Here is a 17,170-nt window from a genome sequence, read left to right as displayed (position 1 = left end):
CGCTTCATGTGTGGCTGCTGCTCCAGGACCAGCTCCCACTACACTCCCCTCCTCCCACCACTCTGCAACTGGCCACTGCCCTCGTTTAACAAATCCAGAGTTTTCAAATTTCTGGCAGGTGCCTGGTGCTGGATTTATGAGGTTGTACTGTATTTTCTCTCCTCTAGGCTATTACATTGGGGCTCTCTACAAATGGAAGAATCTGCACTAACAAATATAGATAAGTCAGGTTCTGGCTCCATTAATGGGTCTGATTTGCCTCTCCAATCCTGGTATAAACCAGGGTTCACTCCACAGACATCACTGAGGTACTAACAGTGTTAAACCAGAATAAACAAAAAGAGAAGCAGTGCAGACTAGCTAATCCCTTTCATTTTATCCAGTATTGGCAACTATTGTGATTTTATTTTGACACCAATAATTTGCTGTTTACTTAAAATCCTAGCTTCTGCAGCCATGAGATTCCAAGAGAATCTCAGCTTTCCTTTTTTAAAATACATTTGAAGTCATTTTGGTTATAGACAAAAGCTTGGAAAGATTCAGACTCAAAAATCAAAGGACAAATGAAAAGAACTCCACCAAAATATATTTGAGCTAATGTTAGAGGTGATATGTTTTATTAGACGAACTAGATTTTTTTAATTGCATTTTTTTTTTGCAAAAATCTAGTTTGTCTAATAAAAGACTGCTACAACAAGTTCTGATTCCTTTTGCCTCTAGACCAATATGGCTACAACCTAGATACTACCAAAATATATAAATTTAAATTCCATAAGCCAGTTTCATTACCTGGGGGAGGCTTAATTCATGATATTTTAGGTCTTGTGTTGGGCATAGCATATTCATAATGTCCAAAGGCTGACTTCTTATTTACTCAGTGTGACACATGGCCACTAATGCAGTAGGTGCAGCTTAACACTGTATCTACCATTGCATTAATAAAATTCCTGATGAAGATTGTCATGCTTGTGCACTGTAGGAAATGCTGTCCCCTCCCCATGACTTTTTCTTTTGTGCATTACTGGAGTATATATCCCTTCCTATTATCAGGACTTAGAAATTATAAATGCAAATTCTTGTGTTGTATAGGTTAGTGGGGATAAAATAAAAAAGAGGTTTCTGAAAGGAACGATGTGCGTTGCTGTCTGAAGCAGTTGCCAGTGAGTCAAACAATTTCATATTTAAATATATTTCAGAATCATTTGAATAACTGGCAGTTGCCTCAGATGGGGAATAAACATGTTAGTCACAACATTAAGAGACTAAATATACAGCACCTGTCCTCCTCCAGAGAACAAGTTTTGTGTCATCTGCATATGACATTAGCTCTATCTTTTTCTCCCCAAAACAGCACAAGGTAGATTTTTATATTTATTTCTGGTGCCTTCCCCAAACCTACTGTGAATATCTCATTTTTATTGATATAAAGGCTATGGCAAGTAGGCTCTATCCTGACAAGATAGACTGTAACTGAGCTGGATACTAGCAACACAGTGAAGAAACGCTGTCTTCTTCCTTCCTTTCCTAACAGGAAATAATATGCATATTAAATTCAAGAGCTTAGGATATTGATGAGATGCTGCCCTGAAACGCAAGAGTATTTTTTATTCCATTCCCATATACACAAGATTGCATATCACTGTTTTTAATTTAAGATTGACCCTAGAAAACAAAATATTTCAGGCAAAGCATTCTCCAAATGGTTAAATGATTGTGAGTGATTCACCATTTTCAGATTCTATACATTTATTTGATTCACTCTGATACTATGTACATTTTTGTGAATCATGATGTTGTATGATGAATGCATATGATTCACTATGATGTTCATCTTTTATGATGCAATAGGCCATACTGTTTTTTGTCTTTTACATTTCTGATGGTATTTTACACATAAATAATGACTTTCAGGCAACAGATTCAGGAAATATTAAAAAAATTATATACAGATTCATAGATGTTAACATTTATAGTGTTTTACTAATAGGATTTTAATACTAATAGGATTTTAATACTAATATTGTGATAATCTAGTTTGATCTCATGCATAAGACAAGCAGAGAACTTATAGTTATTTCCCCTGGAAACCTGTATATGCAAAATACCTTTGAAATACAGCTATCTCTGGGATGCAAGGCTTTCTCCAGGAACATAGAAGTCACTGAGAAGAGCACAAAAAAGAAGAGGCTAAGGAAGCCCCAGCATGTGCCATGTCTTTTTAATGCTGAGGCAGAGCAGGCAAAGGCTAGAACTTCGTCTGTTACAAAAGTCATGCAACTATGTATGTCATACAGAGCAATAAGACTTGGTGCAGGGAACACTATTTACCTGTTTCCAGAAAGCAGGTTTTATAATTTACACGTAACTAGTATTTCAGCTCCCTCCATGTAAAAACAATAGAAAAGTAAAGTCCCTGGTGGAGTTTATGGAGTTTCTAGCCTTTCTCTCTTCCAACCCTATGGTTCTAATATTTCAGGGGAAAAAAGACTGTGGTCAGATGTGACACTGACATGTCCAGGAGAATGAAGATGGAGTTCTGCTTATGAACACTGGCTAGAATGCTGTTTTCTTTATAAGTTCCCTTTTGTCTGTAGGGGAAAACAGACACACTGGCTGTGTTCACATGAGCGTGGACGTTTGTTTCCCTGGGGACAAGAAGTGGTGGCACAACTTGTGCCACTGCTACTTGTCCCCAGGGAATGCCTGTGTCATGTGCCCTCTGGTACGTGGCAGGTTACCCCAGGTGGGGTAGGGGAGGCTGCGGCCAGCAACTGTGTTGGCCCCAATAGCCTTACATGAGGTCCTGAGGGCTTCCTTGGGCTGCAACTGTAGCGATCCTGCTCCTCAGAGCCTGGCTGGCAGCTGGAGTGTGGCTCTGGCTGGCTAGGCTCCAGTTTTGGGCAGTGCATGCTGCCCCACATTTTGTGTGTGTGTTTTTTTTTTTTTATCCTGGGATCTCATGGGGTCAAAAATACTCCTGCACTGCTACCTTCCAGTATGGAGTGGACTCAAATGTGCGCTGTGTGGCACCACATACCGCTGTCTGCGGTGCCACATATCACACGGCTGCACTTGTCTGGATGTTGCCACTGGGTGAATCTACATGCACAATTAATGCGAAGCAATGAACTCCAAAGTAGTCTGTGCCAAAGTTAACTGCTCCTGAGTGAAGCATCTACACGTGTGCCTGGGACAGCAGCTTTTTGAGCCAGGACAGCTGAACTGACTGGGTGTAATTTATGCCCCAATGAATATCTACACATTCGTTTCAGCGCAGTACAGTAATATCTTACAGTAGAGTTAATTAGTGTACTGTATCCTGATACTGGTGCATGTGTAGATAGTGATGCTTTACTGCAGAGCCAATTAATTTACCACACAGCAAAGCACGTGTAGATGCACCTACTCTGCATGTTTCAAGGTCTTTGCTATACTACCTTGATAAGACAAATACTTTTAGACAAACTCCTGTCTTTATCATAACCATTACTTCTTAAAGGCAGGTTCCTTGTTTACGGGGGATATCTAAATAGATCACCCACTATATATATGTCTGTTATCACATGGGTCTAATGTACGTCTTTTTCCAAGCCTCATAGCACAGTCCAGTAGAGCTGCATTTCCCAAACCTTATGAGTCTGGGCTACACTAAAGTGGAGTACTCTTTAGCTGCTGCTGCTACTTCCCTTGCCACTGATTGCTGTCAGTTGCCCTTCTATGTGCCAGTCAGTGGTGGGGTATTGGCCAAGAGGGGAATTAGCAGTGAGCCAACTGGTGGTCATGGAGACAGGTGCCACTGATTGCTACTGATTTTTAACGTGACATGAATAGCTCAGGTGCTCTCCAATGCACATTGTTGTTTTAAAGATTTGAATGTTGTGCTCAAAGTACTTTTGTACCAGGAGTGGGGGCCACATTAACACTTTGAAGAATCATGGTTACAATTAGGTGAGACACTTTTCTATATTTGAGGGCTAGACTTAGTGGGGCTGGAGACTCCTTTTAGTTCAAGAACACCTTTTTTGCTTTAAGGCAGACAAGGTTCTTTGGGTGAATCTGATATCTTTTATTAGACCAACTTAAGTAGTTGAAGAACAATTTTTAAGCAAGCTTTTGGGTTCAAAAACCCTTCATTGGGCTAAGGAAGTTTGAGTAGTTGATGTGCGCTCTTCCTGGATGGAATGAAAAGTAAAGAAGCCAGAGGCTGGGCTGGTATGCATATAAGATAGGCAGTCAGTGAAAATGTAGATTGAGGAGTCAATGGGTGAGAAAGAGGCTGGGCGGGGGGAAGAAAAGGGGGATGAATAGTGGAGAAGTACCAGTGTTTTCTGGTTTAGAACACTCTTGGACAGTGTTTTGGAGAGAGAGTTTGTTTGGAGATAGCAGGTTAGAAGCAGTTAGGAACTGAATATTCAGATTGAAGGCACCAGTTACGGTGAGAAAGCTTTTTCAAAGAAACCAGTTTTTCAATGTTTCATAAAGATGGCAAGCCTGGATTCACCTGATCACCTCAGTCAGCATTTCTTGACAGAGACTCCTTGGCCACTGCTCTCAGAAGCTTTGGCCTACCGTTCTGTAGTTCTACAGGTTACTTTGAGTGTGATACTTTATTAATGTATTCATATCTATTCTCTAGAATAACACTGAGAAAAAAAAATGTTTGGATTGTTCCTTAAAGGCTGTGTATCAGCTATAAGCATAACAATACATTCCTCCAGTGGCTCTAACGAGTGAGAAGGAGTAAAATAAAAGATACAAGATGAAACTAAAGTTTTATTTCAATTCATGTCTTTTCTCTGCCTTCATTGTCACAGAACATGAAGCAAACACAACTGTGCATGTTTTCTTAGGTACACAATAGAGAGAGAGGCTGGCACTTCTTACAAGTCCTTATTTTAAATCCCACTCTGATTTTTCAGCGCCTTACGGATTTTAATACGATGAATCTGGTAAGCACTCTCAGTTCTCATTAACTCTTGCAGGGACTTCTGGAGCTGTGAGAAGCCAGCACCCCTAAAATGGCTTTGGAACAGGCCTTTCCAAGGTTATGTAAGACGTCTGTACCAGAGTTGGGAATGGGAAGCAGCACAGGATCCTCATCACGTGCCAGAACATCTCCATGTGCCTTTCCCTCTGGTACAGCCACGCACACGCGGTGCTCTCAGGCAGGTTCCTGTGCCCCAAACTCTTTCCTGTCACCTCCCTCAGACGGCAAGGAGAATTCCCATCCCAACCTCTCTGCTGCTGCTGCTGCTGCTGCTGCTGCTCTGGGGTTCAGAAAACAGGGAGAATATCTGACCTGTGCTGTTAGGCTGCCTGCGAAAGGCAAGATGAGGAAGTCCACATCAGCCTAAAGCAATTGTTTCCCAAAGCTTTTCTTTTCCACTGCCTCCTCTGTGTGTGTGTTGAGGGGCAGCTGCTGGACAGGAAAGCGAAAGCGGAAATTTCTAAACGCAACCCCTGAAAGGACGGTTGATTGAGCGCCTTCAGCTTGGCTTGCTCTTCTTCAACATTCACGTTCATGTCAAGCGGGGGACGAATCCTGGCCAAAGGGCTGGGCAGCGGGGATGCCCATGTCCAGCGCACGTTAGTCAGGACAAGCTGAAGCGCCGAGGCAGCTCCCGGCCCGGCGCGCACGGAGGGGCCCGCGGGCGGGCGCCGTGCGCGGGGCGGTGCTGTTGCAAGCGGGATCCGCGGGGGCGGCATGCTGGAGTCCCGCCGCGGACCGGAAGCGGGGAGCCAGGCGGAGGAGCGGCCGCGCCGGTGCCAGCCTCGCCCACGAGCGTCTGCGGGCGGGCGTGCAGCGCGAAGCGGGCGCAGGTGAGGCGGGGCGCGCGGCGCTGTAGCCGGGGGGCCGGCCCTGGCCGCCCCGCTCCCCCGGGGCGCGGGACTGGCGGCAACTCGGAGCGCGGGAGGCAGCTGCCTCCTGCGGGGCCTGGTCCCGCGCTGCGGCCGCGGTATGTCACGTGTGCGCTTCTCTCCCGTCTCCTCGTCCGGACATTTCCCAGCCGCGGCAGCTGGCGAAGGGCTAGGAGCCTCCCCCAGCCCTGACCTTTCCTTCTCCTCGGAGAGGCGTCCCGGGCGGAGCAGGCCAACTTCTCGTGGGAAAACAGCCTCCCCGCCGCACTCCGCTTTCGCTGGGGAGGGGCCCGTGCGCGGTTCCCTCCGCCCGGGGGAGCTGCTGGCTCACGGCCGAGGCCGGCGTGGGACACGCTCCTGTCTGCTGAGCGACACACACCTGCCTTACCTGCCCCGGCCGGGCCGTGCTTGCCCAGGCCTACCTGCCCGGCCTCAGGACTTCAACAGTTAACATTTGGCAGGGCTGAGAATCCTCTTCTCTCTCCCCCCTCTTATCTTCTTGAAACAAACTCCAAGTATGTTCATTTTATATGCAGGTTGAAGCGTAGGCACCAAACACATGCTGCCTTTTTATATCTTTTTGCGGGCAGTACCTCAGCAGGAGCCGTTTCTTTTCCCTTTTCTTCATAGCAAAAAGAAGCAATATTTACCTCTTCCTTCTTTCATCTTTGCTGTTTTGCTAAACCCATTTCTTTCTTTCATTCTTTTCCCCCTGTGTTTCAACTGTCATCTCTCTAGCTCAGTTCAGCAATTACCAGTCAATAAAAAGTGGCTTACTAAAACAGCTAATTTGAAAGCACTGGATTATCTGTGGCAGATGTGGCTGGGGTGCATAGTTTGGAAACATCTTTAAAGACCAAACTTACATTGCTGTATTAAATGGAAATAGGAGCTGGCTTTCTGATGCTAAGGGAGCAAAACAGTTCAAAACATGCAAAATGTTGAAGCCTGCATCCTGCAGTCTGACATGCACCTCTGGGGAGGCTAATTGGCCTTAACAGACCTGATTGCAGAATACTGTACACCTTATAGTGTACACTCTTTAAGTATGTCTTGTCCATACATAAATAAAGGTATAGCTGAAATTGGGAAAGTGGCCCACTACCTGTCAGACAGTATGTTTTTTTTCATTTAAAATGCGGCACACACATTGTTTGGTTTCTACCAGCAGTGCAATTCATATCTAAAAAACAAAACAGCGCATTGCTGAATTTCTCAGAATTATTTAAGCTGAGTTTTATTTAAGTTTTGATTCTCTAAACTAGCAGCTATTTAAACTTCAGCTATTTGCACAAGACTGAAAATAAAATTAACAGGAGTCCTATATTTTTTCAGTTTTCAAGTAAAAGATAGCAAATCCTTAGTACTTGTATGACTACAGTGTGCAAAACCCACCTTTAAATCTGAGGAACTGTATGTAGTACTTTACACCAGTTAGTGAAACTTATTTAGGAAGTCTGGGGAAACTTGACAGTGTTGATTTTTATTTTAAGTTATTACCAAGATTGGAAGAAGATCAGAAAAATAATTATTTTGGAGGAATGCATGGAATCTACCTATGCTTTATCCTTTAAATTTTATTATAAGCTATGTGACAGTAATGGCTTTATTTTATTTGTAAAAACCTTCTTCAGACTTAATTTCTTTATGTAATCCCTAGGTTAACATATTACTGTAGAGATTCCTTGCGTCCCTTCCAGTTAGAAAAATAAATAGTCAATCAATGTATTTTGCATTTTGCTATTGCAAGTACAATATTTGAACATTTTGAGTACTGAAGGTAAAATATAAAAGCATGAAGATCTGAATCTAAAAATGGATGGTCAAAGATTTTGAAAGCAGAGGAATTGTTTTGCCAAATAAGGAGACTTGGAACATTCTGCTTTGTATTTTAAGATAGCACAAGTGTAGTACTACTTTATTGGCAATACTTTGGCAGCATGCCTTACCAAAATAAATACTGAAAACTACTTTGGCTATTTTACAGAATCATAAATGAGGCCAGAGGAATGAATAATTTAGTTGTTTCCTTTAATAAATTGTCATGAGATTGCTAAAATTAAGCCAAATAATTGCATATTTAAATAGCTCTAGATATATGTGCAATTGTGGCAGATCAGTACTCTGTTTTATAAATCCACAAACCTAGCATAGGTATTTTGGAATGGAGACAAACTCAGATTGTATTAGCTATCTTACTTTGTTGTGTCTCTCATTTCTAAAACGTTTGATGGCAACTCATTTTACCTTTATGATAAGTAAATGAGAAGAGTAGGTAGTGCTTACCAAGGCACTATAAAGCAGCAAGTTCTGCTTCACTAGTTTACTTGCTGTCATGACATACAAGCCCTTTAAAAGAGTTGGAGTGAACTGGCTGGATTCTCTCAGATTCCAAAATGCAGCGCAGCACAACCTGAGGTAGGATTAATTAATTTATGCTATTCTCCCTCTCGCCCCATGATGTGGGAATTCCTTCTCATCACAGGCTGGGCCCCAGGAACCATGTCTCTTTGCAGGTGCTAGCAAGGTCACGTGACAAGAGTAAAGGTCAAAAAAGCTGATGGCAGGTGCCTCTTATCTCCTATGGTTCCCACAATATCCATATTTGAAGAAAGGCTGGAGAGATCAAACACCCTTCTTGCCTCATTCCCAGTAAAGGAATTAGGAAGAAATTCTGCTTCATCTTCCCTGTATTGATTACTTACACTGATGAGTGAATGGGGCCCATGGTTAAATATGGACAGTAGCAGCTAGTTGGCAGATGTTAATAAAAGTTCAGCATGTTCAAGGCCATACTGAATCTTAATATGGTCTGCTAAAGTTTGGATACACAGCAATATACAGTAATAGATTCCTGGTAAGGGAATCAAAATAGAAATTTAACATACAATAAAATGGTTTTTTGAACCTTTTCTCTTTGGTGTTAAGGTCAATAATTTCTGAGATCCTTACAACAGTAATGTATTATAAAGAGAAAAGGAACACAAAGGAGATTACTTTGTTTCCCAGTTGCATGACTTCCAACTCACGTTAACTGTTAGAAATCAAAACTGGAATTCAAGAAAGGAAACTTTTTTTTACTAGGTGATTGGTGACTTTAAAATACTTGAGACAAGTAAAGACTTCAGATGCTTATCATTCAGTTTTACTGAGCTGCTCCATCTTCATTTAATTTAATAAACAACAAAGCCTGTCAACATTGCCTACCCCACTGCTATAGCACAGTAACAGCAGTTAGAGTTTCTGTATTGTGTTTCTGAAAAAATGACAGGGCTATGGGATGTATGAATATTCAAGAAACTGTTTTCCTTCTTTCAAAGAGAACTACCATGGAAAACTATTTCAGTGGAAGAATACTTTTACTAGAAAGATTTAAATCTGAAAATGCATTGCTCAAGACTGGAGGAATGGTGTATTTTGGAGGCCAAAACTATAAAAATTCAGCCTCAGGCCTAATGAAACATAGGAATTTTCTTTTGACCCACTATGTAAGAGTAGATATGCCACACAATTGTAAAATATCTCTTAAAACATGATGACAGTTTAATTAATAACTGTATGTATAATCATCTCATAAGTAGTGACTCCAAACATTTTAATTCCTTTGTTCTGAGGGAGAAATCTTTCTACTTGAGGATTAACTGTCTTGTATCCATAGATATGAAGTAACATTCAAAAATGTCTATTTTTTAATCCAGAAGAGGATGTGTTTATGCATTACAGTGCTATTAATTTCAGTTACCTGTATTCATGGTTACCTGCAAATATCTTCATTGTGTTCTTTGGAAGATAGATTTTGAAGAATGCAGTATGAACCAGTGAATCATCCTTAAAATATATTAATGGTATGTTATGCCAGTGACTTAGATATGTCAAAACTTGTAGATAAACTTCATATTGGAAAGGAGGGGATAAATATAATTTCCATCACTTTTCATGGACTGACGGATGTATTGTGATTCACTGAAATTTAGGATTTGGCGTATGAACAAAGACAAAAAAGTAGTGTATCAAAAGATGCTTGATATTAATAAAACTGAATTATGCTTTCTGGCGTACTCTAGTGTACTAGCAAGTGGTAAGTGGCATATTTCCAATCAAATCTTACTTGGTTGATCTTGTTTCTGCACTAATAAATCTTTGTAAATACAAGTGAAAATATGGGTTATTAGCTCTGCAGGTTCTAGATTAATTTAAAATAGTTAAGTCATCTTACTACAACTATTGAATAAAATTGTAAATACAATACAAAAAATAAGTGATGTGTTTTCTGAGCAGCTTCTTCCTTTTCCTCTAGTTTTCTGTTCCTTCTAGTGTCTCCATTCTAATAATGTTATCAGTTCTTCGCAATTCTGTCTGGTTTGGAGTCCAGTCTTCTAAGTGGAATAAGAGAAGTAACTTTACTCCTGTGAATAATTCCAATGCCCCCTGAAGCCCTGGAGATTTTTTGGTAAACAAAATTAAATAGATGGAGAAAGGCAGTAGATTGTAAGATGCTTATAGCAGGAAGCTTCCTGCATACTTGTACTGCTTAGAGAAGCAGCAAAACTTACTTGTATGAACAATAGATGTGGCCAAAGAGGACACAGGTTAGGGGAATAGGCCTTAATATGTATGAGAAAAATAAAACTTACCACAAGTCATAAAAGTATATTTTTGGCATTGAAGAATTGTTGAGTAAAGGAACCCATTAACTCACAGATAAATTGTATTTATGCTATATTTAGCCTCTCTCTCTTGGGCTGTTTCAGATTTGCCTTCTGAAAAAGCAATTCAGTAGAAGTTTATAACATAAGTTACATTGTGGTCTAGTCAGCCAGTATCTTTAACCTCTTGGAGTTTGTTAGTAGATAATAAAGATTTTTAAAACTAACCAAGCAAAGTGAGAAAAGGCAGCGTGGTGTTTCTAGGCAATAATTAGAAAGCCATTGTTGCTTTGCATCTCATCATCTTCAAAAACCAAACAGTGATTGAAATTCAGTCTAAAGTTTGTAGCAGATTTCATGTAGTTTCATTGCAGAGCTAGGGACAAAAGCCCCTCTTACTTTTTTACAGTAAACCCAGGAGCCCTGTTCAAGGCATCTTTTTGTTAGGTACTGCACAGACATCAAACAAAGATTGTCCTTGACCCTGCACTCCAAACAATACAATGCTTGGGATACTAAACTGATAAACATTGTAGAAAACAATGGTCTGGTTTATCCAGACCAGGCGTGGCCAACTTACAGCACACATGCCACTGGAGTTTGGGGAGGAAGCAGGGAGCACAGCAGCAGGTCCACCAGGAAGCAGAATATAGAGTAGAAGCTTGGGCTGGGAACACAGGCCAGGGAGCAGAAAGCATAGAAGCAGGTCAGGCAGGGCTAAGGGATCAGAGTGGCACTTGGGGAGCATGGGGGGGTTTAATTTATGGCACACCTGCCAAGAAGGCATCATTTTAACTCACGTCATTTTAACCTATGCAAAGTCTCTAATTGCTTATATTTCAGTTTTAATTGGTTCTGTTTTGGCTTAGCTTGTGTTGATTACAAAAAAAGTTTAAATGGAGGTTAAAAGTAAGCTATAGCTGAAATATGGTTACCTATATAGTGCACTGCTTTAGCCAAACCAAGTTAATTATACTGCTACAAATTAGTATGTAAACAAGTCTGATTTCTAGCTTGGTAGAAAACTTACATGAACTGTAGGATCTTTTCTGTTTTGTAATATAATTAATTGAGAATTAAAAGCTTTTTAGTTCTTACCACTATTAAAAATACCCTTAAAAATAATCCACATATCTATCTAATCAGCCTCAGTGAGTGTCCACTCACTTAGGTGATAACTTTTTTAAAATGTTGCTGCAGACAGGATTTTTCACATTGTAATCCATGGGAAGGACATTCTGTTCCTCTGGCAACAGATATGGTCTGATCTTTTAAAACCGTAAAATCCATTCTTGGCAGGATGAACAGGATTGTGCATATTCTAACCAAGATAAATTATCCTACACTTACGCTTTGTTACAGCATGAAAGCAAAAGAGAGTAATTTCTGAAGGAGACCAGCTTTTCTGGCTTGACTTTTTTTGCAAGTACTTCTACCTCTGAGCATAGGAAGGCTGTTTAGTCTGTAGATGTAAGCTGAACTTCTGCCTGAATATTCAGTTGCTTAGGTTATGTATATTTTGTGTGAAGTGATCACAACATGGAGAGATCACATGCTTCAGATTCCAGAACTCCTATGCAAGTTCATAGTTGAAAGCACATTTCCCATTTGTCAGAGTGCTTCATGTTAGGAGACCTGGTGATACACTTGCTTTTTGCAGAGCTACTTCACCATGTACAGGAAACACCAGTATATATCTGAGGAGCATTTTTAGCTATTTCTCTTCATGCAACTGGTTTTCAGTCTGCACCAAATATATGAATGCTTGAATAGGCTGCTGGAGCGTGAGTTTCTGGATTATTTTCCTTTGATGTGTTCAGTGGATTTGCTATAGAACTTTTATTCCAGTAGGTTCCTTCTTTGGAGTAGTTAGGAATATGATTGTTCCATGGAATAGATGTATTAATTAGCTTTTCCTTACAGATTTTGTTGTGGAACATTTTGTCATTATGAGATGTCGTCTACCAGTGCTTCATTTGTGCAAATTAAATTCGATGACTTGCAGTTCTTTGAAAACTGTGGCGGAGGGAGTTTTGGGAGTGTTTATCGAGCCCGATGGATATCACAGGAAAAAGAGGTGGCTGTGAAGAAGTTGCTGAAAATAGAGAAAGAGGTGAGAATTCATTTCTGTTTTATTAATATGAATAATGTATCATTTTCAGAGTAACATAAATTAGATTTTAATGTCTTCCTCTGTTGCTAATCAAGGAAGACCTTGTTGGTTTTTTGTTTGTTTTTAATTATGAAAACCAATAACTGGCTGTTGTTACAATTGAATCATGCTGAATTATAGGACTGTTTATAGTATTATTTCTTTCATGCTTTTACTACCTTTCTCTATGTGTCCATGGTGAGACTCAGGAGCAGGAGAATTTAAGTTTAACCGTGTTGATCTAGTCATTTCACTGGATATCGTTGTCCAAAGGGATTGCTATGTAGAAATGAAGCAAATGTACTCTTGTTGTGCTCTTCCCTTGTGCCTTATTTACATCAGACTTCTGATTAATGCAGTGGTTCTTAACTTTTTCAGGCTCAAGGCCCCCCCTCTGTAACTTTTATGTATTTCATGACACTTCACTTGAGAACCACTGGCCTAAAAACAGCAAACATTTGACCAGAATACAGTGTGCCGGGGACTTTATCCTGCATCCAATTTTTGTCACAGATGTAGCTTTAATAAAAGGAGGGAGAAACTAAAAGCTGTTGGCAGGGCTGATACTACTTCAAAAGAAGTATCCCTAATACCAAACCAAGGAATAACCCAACATCCCAGAGGTGTCGACAGTTATTTCTGTGCCATGGGCAGGAGAGGGGGAGTAGATGAGGGAGAGAGAGGGGGACTGTGCTGAATTTAGGAGAATGGGGCTAGGGGAATCTTACCTGCAGTGGCATGGGCCCACCCAGGAGTTGCAAGCTCTCCCTGAACTCATCCTCTACTTCATTAATCTGCTTTTAGCTGCCACTAATCTACATAGATCAGGGCTGTTAAAGCCTTAATTTGGCTGTGAAAGCATCAACAGAGTAGCTGCTTCTCGTTGGGGGGGGGGGGGAAGGGGGAGAGAGGCTGCAAGGGGAATCCTACCTCTGGTCTGCAGTCAAAAGGCTGCAGCTGGTGACTGAAGCATGTGCTTTTGCAATGGCCTTTCCTGATCTGACCCTATGTGCTCCTCTTGGAAACTGTGGGGTGTGGGATAGTCCCACCCCTGCCTGGTGCATTTCTGTTTTTTGGAGGAGTGTGTGAGGTTGGAGTGGGAAGTGCTGTGGCAAGAACGTGCTCTGGCTGCAACTGTTTCCAATCTTCTACCCCAGGAGGTGTGCATGACATTTAAACTTGGCTGCCATAACACCTATGTTGCAGCACCCCTGGAAAGGGCTCAGTGGGTGCTTCGCTTCACTGCAGATTTAGCTTGGGCATTTATGTGGATGTTGTCTCTGTTTTTCCCCTCTACAAACTCAAAGCCCTTGTCTAAATAGTGCTTTCACCTCAGGTTAACTGACACAGCTTGGGGTTTGGGTTAGAGCCCAGGCTCACTTTGCAGGAAGGATACAGGCTAAAACACTCATCTACTGATAGAGAATCAAAAAAAAATTAAGAACTGGAAGGTCACCTGCTCCAGCTCCTTGTTCATGAGAGGTTATTTTCTGTCTAAACCATCCAAAACATGTGAATGTCTAACCTGCATTAAGAACTCCTACTGATGGAGATTCCACAACCTTTTCACAACACACATAGTCCATTTTTGTTGATCTCCTCTAGATACTTCCCAATTTGTCAAAATCTTTCTTGAAACTTGGAGCCCAAACTGGACACAGAATTCCATATGAGGCCTTACTGGTCCTGAGTCGATAAAAAGGAACACCTCTGACTTGTGTGCAGCATTCCTGTTGATTCATCCCACATCCTTTTAGGCTTGGAATTTCTTTTTCTTTGCAACTGGGTGACATAGTTGGCTCATGTGCCCATTCTGATTTAAAAAAAAATAGCACTACATAATATCAATAAGGAATAAGAACTGCTTAATGGACACATCTCAAAGTATCTGTTAGTTGGAAATCGTTGTTGCATTTCAGTCATTCCTAGTGTAGTTCCACAGTCACCAACGCTAGTGTTGTTTCTGTTCAGCATTTTCATTGATGATTCAGAAGTAAATTGAAAATCGCTGGAAGTAAATATAAATTGGTAAATGACAGCTGTTGGTGGATGGCGAATAACAAGGAGGATGGGCACTAGGGGTGTGTGAAGCTTCAGTCACTGATTCCATTTGGCAGAGATTCAGCTCGATTTGGTGGCTGAATTTCTGAATCCAAATTGAAAAGTCTAAGGTTCTTGAATATACAAAAAAAGAGAGTAGTCTGTAGGAATAGGGAGGCGATTGTATTTCTATGTTGTATTTGTGAGATTTAACATTGGAACATTGGAATATGAGGTACAGGTGAGGTGTTTAGATTTTAAAAGGAAATTTGAAAAATTAAAGGGTATAGGAAATTACTGCAGAAATGATTCAAGGTTCAAAGAAGACACCTTGTCCCTTAATGATGAAAAAATATGGGTTACTAAAGAGCTCATTAATTTAGAGGAGGATGACATAGCAAGAACCAGTATGTGGAAGCCAGACAAATTCAAATGGGAAATAAGGCATGATATTTTTAATAGTAAAGGTGATTAATCTTTGGAACCAGCTACCAAGGGAGATAATAGATTCTCCATTGTTTGATGCCTTCAAATCAAGGCTTTTCTGAAATACTGTAGTCTAGTGGTTCTCAATCAGTAGCCTGCTGTCCATCAGTGGTCTCTGGAGATACTGTGGGTGGGATGCCAGGACTATGGGGCTGTGCATGAGATTGAGGGGGAGGTCAGTTATGGGGTGGAAAGTGGGGTTGGATAAAGATGGACCATTGGATCAAAAAGGTTGAGAACCGCTGCTTTTGTCTAGTGCAGGATATAGTGTTAAATATTGGGATAATTGAGTGAAATTAAATGGGTCCTGTTATGGTAGGGGTCATGATAAGGTACCTTTTATCAAGCTTACCAAGATTTACGACTGAAAAGCATAATGCATGACTAAATGTGATCATCCTGGCGACTACCTTTCTGACTAAAGCAGAACAGTTACTTGTTAGAGATGTATATAGTTTTGTTGTTTAGTAGATATTTGGATAGTTAATATTTAAGCTGAGAAAACAATTGCCCTTGCCACCTTAGAAAGGAAACTTCCTTTGGGAAATACCCATTCTTTTATACTCCCCGACTGATTATCTTTTGTTTTTATTAACTACTACCAGTGAGCCATAACAGTTGATTAAAGAGAAAACAATAGAGCTTTGAGGGACCTCGCTCTCAGGAATGGAGTGTCATTGGGAGCTCCAGTTCCAATGGCAGAAGCCTAGCCAAGAAAGCCACTGTATTTTTTTTCTTAAATTACTTAGGGTTTTCAACAGTACTTAAAAACAACACAAATAAACTAGAAGTCAGAGAGAAAAATTAGAGTTTTTAAATGGTGATAGGGTGGGGTAGCCAAGTGGGATGAGTTATAGCACATAAAATGAGTGTCTAACTACATACCCGACTGAAATACATATTCAAAGAAGCATATAAACATACCACTGGGCATTGCTCAGTGTTGCCTTATACAGCTTTATTGGAAGACATCATAAAATAATTGTGAGAAATGGAAAGAACTTTGTAAGACACCAACTTTTTATCAGCAAAACAATAAATTGTGACTGGATATGAAAAGGGAGTGCACATTTTGTAGAACTGCAGATAAATAGAAAAAATACTCTGCAAGACTTTCTTTTAAATATCAAAACCAAAACTCAGTATAAGACTTCCGTTAATTTTGAAAACCACAAGTGTACACACCATGTGATTATTAAAATTGCAGCTTCACTTATCCAGTCCAGACCAATTGGTGATTTGTGGGTTACTTTACAGAAAGCAGCATTTCCTGAATCAAAATACTGTAGTAGTATGATGATTAAAATTTGTGTCAGATAATATTGCTACGTGACAGGAATGCTGGTTTGTTCCCTTGGACACGTGCCCCAACTATAATTTTTGGCCATTTTTTCAAGGGATAATATGTCCTGCTACACCCATGAATTTTACTTGGTTCTTTTTGTCTGGGGTCTGAATGAATTCAGGTTGGGGACTCTGATTTGACAGATCAGTCAGAGTTGGCTTGGGCTCAGAGGTCTTATCCTGCATATTACAGCACATCTCCAGGACTCCCTAACACTCACCTGCATAGATTTCCTTTGGAGGGGACTGATGAAATGTAATGTTTTATGTAGTGACACTGTATATTTTGGCTGAACAACATCTGCTGGCCTAAATCCCTTCAGTTGTAATGTAACAAATAAAGAATAAATTTGAAAGGTACACAAGTCATGGATTCTGTCATGACTTTTGAGTGACCATTGCTTATAAGTGAGGCATGCAACTGGAAATATATTTATTCTTTATTTTTAAAGAAGAATTTAAAGAATCTGAGATTCTTATGGTGCAGCAATTTATTTCCGTAGGTATCTTTTGTAGCAGATTTTCTTGATATAGATTGTAAATGAGATTTATAACAACAAGTAACCTATGAGTAAATAAAAATAATTGTGCCAAGAATTGTACTAATTCTTAGGTGCAAATTTTGGTGCATAACTCAGATTTT

General features: G+C 40.4%; 1 protein-coding gene across 4 annotated transcripts in view; it reads left to right on the top strand.

Moving 5' to 3' along the window:
- The first annotated feature begins 5,421 nt into the window (after positions 1-5,421).
- Positions 5,422-17,170, top strand: part of MAP3K20 (mitogen-activated protein kinase kinase kinase 20) — a 125,828-nt gene continuing 114,079 nt past the window's right edge. The window contains exons 1-2 of one of the 4 annotated variants that reach the window (XM_019554090.1): positions 5,422-5,820; positions 12,429-12,618. In XM_019554090.1, the coding sequence (XP_019409635.1) occupies positions 5,705-5,820; positions 12,429-12,618 (306 nt within the window). In that variant the 5' untranslated portion in view covers positions 5,422-5,704. Of the gene's footprint in view, positions 5,821-6,945; positions 9,705-12,107; positions 12,290-12,428; positions 12,619-17,170 lie in introns of those variants that run through there. The other 3 variants (XM_019554093.1, XM_019554092.1, XM_019554091.1) reach the window with 3 other exon arrangements.

Source organism: Crocodylus porosus, unplaced genomic scaffold (assembly GCF_001723895.1).
Source record: "Crocodylus porosus isolate Cpor-Errol unplaced genomic scaffold, CroPor_comp1, whole genome shotgun sequence".
Taxonomy (NCBI): Eukaryota; Metazoa; Chordata; order Crocodylia; family Crocodylidae; genus Crocodylus; species Crocodylus porosus.
Note: the sequence above shows the minus strand (reverse complement) of the source record. Positions and strands in the feature narration are given on the sequence as shown.